Here is an 8,837-nt window from a genome sequence, read left to right as displayed (position 1 = left end):
TTCAGTGTCTCAGGAGTGGCTTTCTGCTTGGTTTCTTGGCCTCTAACCCCCATCCCACAGCTCAGGAATTGGCAAATGCTACAAAGTGATATATGGTGAACGCCCACCTCACAGTCCCACATTTCCCTTTTCTTTAGCGCATTGGCCCCTTGAGTCCCAACTGCATTGGCAGCCCTGAGCCCCCACCTTGCTTTCCCCACCCAAGGAGGCTGCTGAAATGTCCCATCCCAAGGGGAAAAGGCGCAGGCCAGAAAGCATCTCCCTTCTTTCTCGGATCTTGGTCCCCAAAGCCGTGGCTCCTGCAGTCTCTCTCCAGTGCTTTCAAACAACTATTTTATTTGGCTCATAGTTTTGGGGAGGAGTGTTTGTCTAATGAAAATCTCCATCGTAGCTGGGAATGGACAGCAGCACAGTTCTCTAACTAACTTGCCTTTTCATGGACTTGCTCAACACTTTATCTCAGAGATCGTTCCCTGTATGTTCACAAAGAGCTTCTTCATTTTTTTTCATGTCCGCACAGCCTTGTATGGAGGCCAGCGCTGGTTTAATTAGATGATTTCCAGTGTCGCTACTTTAGTTACATGTGTGAGTTTGTACATGTGTACACATGTAGGTTGAACTGGAAGTGGAACGGCTAGGTCTTTAATGTGTATGAACGCTTGTCATTTTGAGAGCTGTCATCTAATTGTCCCCCATGAGGTACCAATTCATCCTTCCCCAGCATATCTAAGAAGGGCAAACTGGTTTGAGCTGAATGGCCTGGAGCAGTAGTCCCCAAATTTTTTGGCACGAGATCGGTGCTCCTATGAGAGTCTAGTGCCTGATGATCTGAGATGGAGCTGAGGCTGGGGAGTGGCTGTAAATACAGATAAAGCTTTGTTCACTGCCTGCTGTGCAGCCCAGTTCTTAAAAGGCCACAGACTGCTACCGGCCCGCAGCCCGGGGGGTGGGGACCCTGGCCTAGAAGCTGTATGTAGCCAGACTCAAGGAGAGAGACAGGATTCCCCTGCTTCGCTGCCTAAGCCTGAAGCCAGGTCACCTTGTGGTCTCTCTCAGGACACATTTGACATCCGGATCCTGATGGCCAAGTCTGTGAAGTACACGGTGAACTTCTTAGAAGCCAAAGAAGGGGATTTGCACAGGTACCGTCCCCTATGCCCCTTCTCCTGGGCCACTGCTGGCTCCCACGGACATTCCACTGTGCAGGTGGGCAGACCCAGGTCTGGGAGTCTGCACCTGCCAACCCCTCTTCAGCTTCCCCAGCAATCACTGTCTTTTGCCTTCCAGGATAGAAATCCCATTCAAATTCCACATGCTGCATTCTGGGCTGGTTCATGGTCTGGCTTTCTGGTTTGACGTCGCGTTCATTGGCTCCATGTGAGTGCAATAGAGCAGAGCCTGCTGTCCTAGCCCCGGGACCTGCTTGCAGTTGTGAACCCTGGGCCCGGCTGGTTTGGAAGCTGAGCTGGGGACCCCTCCAGGTTCCTGTCCCTTCCAAATGGCAGTGAGAGATTGCCTTTGACTATTGAGGGAGTGTGTTTACCCTGTTGAGTGACTGTCCTTTATGAGATGTGTGTCAGGGTGGATGGAAGCCCCACGGCTGTGTTCCCCTCATGTGTGTTATGTGTGTGTGTGTAGTGGCCTGTGTGGCCAGCCTGTCTTAGCTCCAGGGCCCTGGGGGATCCATGAAATGGGGCAGACACCTGAGGAGAGCTCAAGGTGCACAGGGTGGTGGCTCCAGCCGTCAAGTATGTGCCTGTCCTTGCTCGGCAGAATGACCGTGTGGCTATCTACGGCCCCGACGGAGCCCCTGACCCACTGGTACCAGGTCCGGTGCCTGTTCCAGTCACCACTGTTTGCCAAGGCCGGGGACACGCTCTCAGGGACATGTCTGCTTATTGCCAACAAAAGGTATGAGCTGCCACCGGGGGCTGAGGGAGGCAGGGCTCTGTTACCCAACTCGCTCATGGCCACCCTCCCTGGCCCTCTCCACAGACAGAGCTACGACATCAGTATTGTGGCCCAGGTAGACCAGACAGGCTCCAAATCCAGTAACCTCCTGGATCTGAAGAACCCCTTCTTCAGGTAGGGTGGGCACTTGGCCTGCATGGGGGGCACCTTCTGGGCCCGCAGCCCCTCTGCCCTGCCCACGGGTCCGTGTCTGCTGCAGGTACACGGGCACGACGCCCTCGCCCCCGCCTGGCTCTCACTACACGTCCCCCTCAGAGAACATGTGGAATACAGGCAGCACGTACAACCTCAGCAGTGGGATGGCCGTGGCTGGTGAGCAGTCACCCCTGTGCTGCTGGGGTGGGTGGGCAGGGTCATTTCTTGGTCACACCTGCCAGAGCTCCCTGGGCAAAGCTGGCAGTTCTGGCTTCTTGCACTCCGCACAGGACACTGTCCCCACCCCTGACATCTCCCTCTCTGGGCACAGGGATGCCGACTGCCTATGACCTGAGCAGTGTTATCGCCGGTGGCTCCAGTGTGGGCCACAACAACCTGATTCCTTTAGGTAAGTGTCGCCCAGACTGGGTGCTGTGGGGGAAGGCCGCCAGGGACGGCCCACGTGCTTGGACCTTCTGCATCAGCATCGCTGTTGTCACCTTTTCCTCTTCCTGGGGCTCCTGGCTGAGGTCCTCCATTCTTCTCTGCCTCACTCTGCCACCGCTGTGTCCACCCTCCCTGTGCCCTGGTGTGAAATCGCGAGTGGGAGCGCCCACTGCGGGCAGAACGTGGGCCGGGGCCAGCCGGGGGCGGTGACATCGTCTCCCTTCCTTCCTCCCTCTGCTGCGCAGCCAACACGGGGATTGTCAATCACACCCACTCCCGGATGGGCTCCATAATGAGCACAGGGATTGTCCAAGGTAATGGAGGGAGCGGGTCCCACGGGAGTGAGCGCTATGACTGCTGGGTGGCCCACCTGCCCTCTCGCCTGCTCTGTCTCTCCCTCTGACTCTGCTGTGGGGCCGGGCGGGCGAGGGGGCTGAGCTGGTCCTCAGTGTTCATGCCCCGCCCCACAGGGTCCTCCGGCGCCCAGGGCAGCAGTGGCAGCAGCTCCAGTGCCCACTACGCGGTCAACAGCCAGTTCACCATGGGTGGCCCCGCCATCTCGATGGCCTCGCCCATGTCCATCCCAACCAACACCATGCACTACGGGAGCTAGGCCCCTCCAGCGGGGACCAGACTGACAGCACCAGGAAACCAAATGAAGACCTGCCCACCCACCCCTCCACCCCGGCGGCTTTCACCCCTGTACTGGAGAAGCCCAAACACCGGTCACAGCCCTCTTTGCTATGGGAACTCGGACACTTTTTTACACAATGTTGCCGCCGCCACCCCTGCCCCACCATCCACCTACATCTTGGCCCTGAGCGTGTGTCGCTGCCGTACTTTACAGAAGATCATGTTGTGGGAGCTCTGTCCCCCCGTGCCCCCGGTTTAACATCTTCCGTAACAGGCGTGTCCAGGCCTGACAGCTGCAGGCCCTGTGGGGCGGGTGGCAAGGCACAGCCGCCACCCCATCCTCGGGCACCTGCCCCTTGCCTGTCTCCAGCAGGATGGCAGTCCTGGCTAGGCAGGGCCTCCCTTTCAACTACCAGGCCTTGGTCACAATGGGCGTGACATGCTGCTTTTTTTAATTTTATTTTTTTACGAAAAGAACCAGTGTCAATCCACAGACCCTCTGAGAAACCAGGCCGGCCGGGCCGAGCCAGCAGCCCCTCTCCCAACTCAGAGGCTTAGTGGTGAGGGGCAGCCCTGCCGGGTCTTCAGGACAGAGTGGGGCCAGGCCTGTGCAGCCCCCAGCCCCCTCCCACAAAAGGGTTCACCTCACACTTGAATGTACAACCCACCCCAGCTGTCGGGAAGGCCCTCCGTCCTTGGCCCTTGCCTCTTGCTGCTGTCCTGTCCCTGAGCCCCTGCGGGTTCCCCAACCTCACCAAAACAGATGGCCTGTGGGCCTGGAGGGGCGGGTCACTGTCAGCCATTGGGGGCAGACGCAGAAACCTCAAGGATCTGTCATGGAAGGAGTCTTTTTTTCCTTGTAGCTAACATTAGGCCTATGTATTTCCCTCAATATTTGTAGATGTTCCAGTCCCTACTATGATGATGGCATTTGGTCCCCTCCCAGCCTGGGAAGGGGTTTTGCAGGGACCTTTCCCTCCAAAAAATAGAAAAAAATAAACAAGGAAATGTATGTTTCAGCACAGGCAATTTTCTTCTATTTCTGTTCCCCCTTTCTAACACCCCCAAAATCGGATGTGCTGGAGCTGAGGCTAGGCCCTGCTAACTGGGCACCCTGGGTGGCAGGGAGCAGCCACTGCCACATCCTTGGGTGCCTGTCTCCAACAGGAAGGCAGTCCTGGCTAGGCTGGGATGGCCCCATTTGCTCTTCTGCCTGTCCAAGTCAGGGGAAGCAGAAGGCCCAGCAGGTGGCCCATGGGGTGACAACTGCACTGGAAGCTCCCTGCTCAGCCACCCCTCTCCCGCCTTTATATAAATTCTCTGAATCACCTTTGCATAGAAAATAAAAGTGTTTGCTTTGTAAGAAAAGTCTGGAAAGTAGCAGAGTGATCTTGAAGTGTCAAAGGGCCTTCAGCCATTGGGGGGAAGGGCAGGCAAAGGTATCTCCTCAGGTTGGACCTGAAAGAGAGAGACTCCTAGCAGTGGCCCTGTGATGTCACACCCTGCCAGGGAAGGGGAGAGGGAAGGGAGCTGGAAGCCCCTATGCCATAGCTGGAAACAGTTCCTTACTTGGGCCTTCCTAAGTTGCCATGGTCCTCGGCAGGGTGGATATCAGGAGTACGTTTGGAGGCAGGGATGTGGCCTGAAGTGGAGGTGCCACGTGCACTGGAGGCAGCGACTGGAAGAAATAAAACTGAACCAAGACCCACCTGGGGTCAGCATCAGGGCCAGCAAGCTGACCCCAAGGTCCAGCCATGACCACCCCAGACCCATACCTTACAGCCCATGGCCAGGAGGGCATGGAGCAGCACAACGGCAGACAGCAGCAGAGAGGCCACCAACCTGGTGTCCTCACGGACGATGGGCCACAGGGTGAACACTAGGCCAGTGGCTGACAGTGCCAGAGCCAGCGCCCCAAGGAGCCACTGTAGCCATGGGACAGGTATCAGCCAAAGAACCTGGGGGCGACATGGGCAGCTGACTAACAAGTGTGTTTCCATGGCACCTGCTGCCCCGACCCCTGGGCCGCACTCACCACGGTTGGGATGAAGACAAAGAGCGAGTAGCCGTAGACACACACGGTCTCCAGGAAGGTGAAGGGCCCCACGCGCTCCCGGACACCCTTGCGCCACCGCAGAAAGCCCCACAGCGCCAGTGGCACCAGCCAGGCGTAGCAGTAGATGGTGATGCCAGCCACGGTCACTGCAGGGCAAGGCAGATAGTTCTGTGACCCCGGGGCCCTATGGTGACTGCCCCACCAGGTGCTGGGCCTTGCCCACTTTGCTTACCCTTGTGGAACTGGGGGCTGTAGTGGATGGAGGGGTCCCTCTGTTGGGCCAGCACCAGTGTCAGGTTGCCAGTAACGGCCAGGACGAAGGCAAGTGTGGCACAGATCCAGAAAGGGCCTGTAGATGGGGTGCAGTCTGGTTCCAGACCCAGAGCTCCCAGGACAGGTGACTTGTCCTATTTTGTCCAGCCTCCTTCCAAGCCCTGGGCTAACTACTCGACAACCATGTGGTGGCGAATCCAGTGCTGGCTCTCAGCCCTCACCTTTCTTGGCCTTTCAACAGCCTTTGATGAAGCTGACCTCCTCTGCCGCCCGCCACTTCACGCTCTTGGCTTCTGTCTCACGTCACTGGAAATTCCTCAACTTCTTTGACTCCCTGACCTCTTTAATGATAGGGAGCCGGCTAGGCCCAGTTCTCGGCCCCTCTCTCCTCACCTCTTGCATGACCTTGTCCAACCTCAGGGTTTTGTGCCACCTCTAGGCTGAAGACTCCCAAACGTCTCAAGTCTGGGTCTCTGCCTGGAACCTCAGGTTTACAGGCAACGTTTCCATGTGCATATCTCCCTCTCCACTCCACCATACTTGCTCTTTCCTCTCAAACCTGCCCAGCTTTTCCCATGAATAAATAACAACTCCATCTTTCTCATAGTCCAGGAAAAAACCTTGGTGCCCTCTTTGGTGCCTCTCCACCACACATCTAGGGAGTCGGCGAATTCTGTCAGCTTTACCTTCAAGGCATAGGCCTAAATCCAACCAGTCCTCTCCCCCCGGGCCAGGCCCCAACACCATCCCGCAGCTGGACCACGGCGGGCACATCTTCCCTGGTCTCCTGTCATCCGCCCTCATCCCCCACAGTGGCCAGAGGGCACCTAAGAACACTTACCTAAGATCCCAGATCCCTTCTCACCAAAGCTTAGGAGGCCTGTAATCTGTCACCTCGATGGCCTCTTGGCACCTCACTCTGCTCTAATGACAGTGCTGCCCTCCGGTTCAGGTGTTTCTGCCAGAGTTTACAGCCTTTTTTCCCTAGGTCTTTCCAACCCCAATCCTGACACCAATAAGGCTCATTCCTTCACCCTTCTCAGAGGGTGACCAACCCATGTAAAGTAGCCACTCTCATCCTGTAGACCAACTGCTTCTCTTCCTAACCCCGTCACCCTCTGCAACCTTTTATGTCTCTGTCTCACTGAACAGTGTAAATTCCATGCTCTCCATGAGTGACTCTGCTTTCTTCTCAGCTATACTCCAGGCTCTCAGTCCCCATCTGCTAAATGAATAATTGAAAGAGCTTAAAGCACAACCTTACTCACCATATAGGTCAGGCCGATTCCGCAGATGGTGCCGTACAAAGTTGTGGCCAGGTCGGGGCAGCAGTGAGCCTTTGATCCGGTCCAGGACCTGGGGGGCACATCCAGGGCCCAGGATGGAAACCTGTCGGGGCTCCTCACCACCCACAGAGGAAAGAGGCCAAGCTCCTGCCCCAACCTTAGAGGCTCCCTCTCTGCTGCCCTTCCACCTCTCTCCATACTGAAAGGAATCGGCTCTTCTCTCTAGGATTGATAGGCTGTTCACATGGCCTGGAGGCCCTTCCCCTGGCCAGCCTCCACTCAGTATTCCAGTGTCCCACCACTCTGACAACTTCCAGGCCTGCCACCTTCCTCTTTACTAGGCTGTCCTTGTTGCCTCCCCCAACCCCAGTAAGGAACGTCAACAAGTCCTGGGCATTTTCCTTCCCACATCTCCAATAGGTCCTCTACTCGGCAGCCCTGGTTTACCATCTCCTGCCCTGGCCTGGGGCCTCTGATGCACCTTCCACATTGCCTATCTCCTCATTCCACTCAATCCTCTCTTCTCCATGACTCCCAAGAGCACCCCCGGGATAAAACCCAAATTCCTTACCATAGCTCACAAGGCCCTCTGTGATCTGGCTTCTACCTGCCTATCCTCCACCTCTCACTCTCCAACCAGATTGACAGGTAGCTTCTGTGATAGTTCATGCCTTCCTCCATCTTTGGTCCACTGTACATGATGTTTTCTGTGCCTGAAACATACTTATGCTGCCTTCCACTCTGCCCAGCCAAGTCTTCCTTCTCCTTTAAGTCTCAGCAAACTCCTCACTTTCTTGAGAAAACCTTTCTCTAAGTCATCCTATCATGTGCATCCGCTGTATTACCTAAAGCCCGAGTCACCACACCACAATCCTTACTGCACACCAGTTAACTTCTGCAAGCCTGGGGGGAAACTCTTGTTCCCCTACATGTGTATCCCCAGCAACCTGCCCAGGGCCTGGTACACAGTGCTCAGTGAATAGGTGAACCCCAAGCGTGACTCCGAGCCCCATCCCACCAGCTTCCCGGGCCTGACCTGTGAGGTGTCCACATCAAAGAAGCTCTGATAGTAGCCAAAGGTCCAGAACCCGGGCTGCTGCTTCTCCTCCTGTAGAAGCTGCACAGCGCAGGCTTTCAGTGCTTGCCCTTCCAGCCTGGGTCAACTGGGCGCTGAACAGAGGCAGGGCACAGGGACTCACCGCGGTCTTGTCACTCTCCTCCACTTCATTCTCAGCTCCATAGCTGCCATCCGAGCCCATGGCCACAGCCACGTGCCCCTGTGGGGTCAGCTCATCACTTCTGCTGGTGGTGGCCGCATCTGGGGTCTCAGCCAGCAGATTAGTGGCTTCCTCAAACTCTATCGAGAACAATTATGGGACACAGGCATGTTTGGGAGGTCAAGACAATTTAGTTTGGCCCATGGCTCACCTGGGGTCCATGACTCTAACCATGGCCACCTCAAGTGTTCTCCCCAATTCAGGGCCCAGCTTCCTCGATTTTGGGGATTTGGGGTGACAAATGAGGGCTGGTTCTGGGATGGAGTCTGATTTGGAGTGGCGGTCCGGGTTTGTGGTCTGAGTTCAGGGATGAAGCGGGCTTCGAGTTAGGGCTGGGTTTCGTGGCTGGGGTCGGGGTTCACAACTGACTGCGGCTCGTGATATGAGGTGGGACCTGGATAGGAAATTCTGGCCAGCGGAGGGACTAGAAGGTCGAGCCAGGTCGCAGCTGCACTCACCGTGGAAAGCCAGCTCGTCGGCCGCTGCCATGGTCGTCCAGGGGTGTCACTGCATCCCGCTCTGAGGACAGAGGTCGATCGAGTCCGCCCCCAACCCCACTCGGTACCCCTCCCGGAGTCCACCCCTCAGCCCCGAGCTTGGTCTGGCGTCTAACCGCACACACGAGGGCATGAACTCGCTGCCCCTGCCCCACAGATGAAAAGGACGAAGCTCCCCACCTGACGCCGTCTCACCTGAGGCCGTCTCTGGCGGCGTGGCCAAGAGTTGCTGCGCCTGCGCGACCCGCCTACTCGTTGTTCA

At 56.7% G+C, this 8,837-nt stretch overlaps 2 protein-coding genes across 7 annotated transcripts in view; one reads left to right on the top strand and one right to left on the bottom strand.

Moving 5' to 3' along the window:
* Positions 1 to 4,205, top strand: part of CARM1 (coactivator associated arginine methyltransferase 1) — a 15,388-nt gene extending 11,183 nt beyond the window's left edge. The window contains exons 9-16 of one of the 2 annotated variants that reach the window (XM_025040096.1): positions 1,057 to 1,142; positions 1,288 to 1,377; positions 1,774 to 1,911; positions 1,996 to 2,085; positions 2,171 to 2,283; positions 2,438 to 2,515; positions 2,799 to 2,867; positions 3,024 to 4,205. In XM_025040096.1, the coding sequence (XP_024895864.1) occupies positions 1,057 to 1,142; positions 1,288 to 1,377; positions 1,774 to 1,911; positions 1,996 to 2,085; positions 2,171 to 2,283; positions 2,438 to 2,515; positions 2,799 to 2,867; positions 3,024 to 3,166 (807 nt within the window). In that variant the 3' untranslated portion in view covers positions 3,167 to 4,205. The remainder of the gene's footprint in view (positions 1 to 1,056; positions 1,143 to 1,287; positions 1,378 to 1,773; positions 1,912 to 1,995; positions 2,086 to 2,170; positions 2,284 to 2,437; positions 2,516 to 2,798; positions 2,868 to 3,023) is intronic. The other variant, XM_025040098.1, reaches the window with a different exon arrangement.
* Positions 4,201 to 8,837, bottom strand: YIPF2 (Yip1 domain family member 2). Of its 5 annotated transcripts, none has more exons than XM_006905860.2 (10): positions 8,771 to 8,837; positions 8,537 to 8,597; positions 8,001 to 8,158; positions 7,838 to 7,918; positions 6,784 to 6,871; positions 5,475 to 5,591; positions 5,222 to 5,388; positions 4,962 to 5,144; positions 4,756 to 4,879; positions 4,201 to 4,644 (listed from the first exon to the last, which is right to left on the bottom strand). In XM_006905860.2, exons 2-9 carry the CDS (start codon positions 8,565 to 8,567, stop codon positions 4,766 to 4,768), a joined length of 939 nt encoding a protein of 312 aa, XP_006905922.1. In that variant the 5' UTR covers positions 8,568 to 8,597; positions 8,771 to 8,837; the 3' UTR covers positions 4,201 to 4,644; positions 4,756 to 4,765. The 5 variants fall into 5 exon arrangements, with proteins under 5 accessions (XP_006905922.1, XP_015453843.1, XP_024895873.1 ...); XM_015598357.1 differs by having other exon boundaries at positions 4,756 to 4,864; XM_025040105.1 differs by having other exon boundaries at positions 5,029 to 5,144.

This window comes from Pteropus alecto, unplaced genomic scaffold, assembly GCF_000325575.1.
Source record: "Pteropus alecto unplaced genomic scaffold, ASM32557v1 scaffold761, whole genome shotgun sequence".
In the NCBI taxonomy this organism is placed as follows: domain Eukaryota; kingdom Metazoa; phylum Chordata; class Mammalia; order Chiroptera; family Pteropodidae; genus Pteropus; species Pteropus alecto.
The sequence above is the reverse complement of the archived record's forward strand: the minus strand, read 5'-3'. Positions and strand labels throughout refer to the sequence as shown.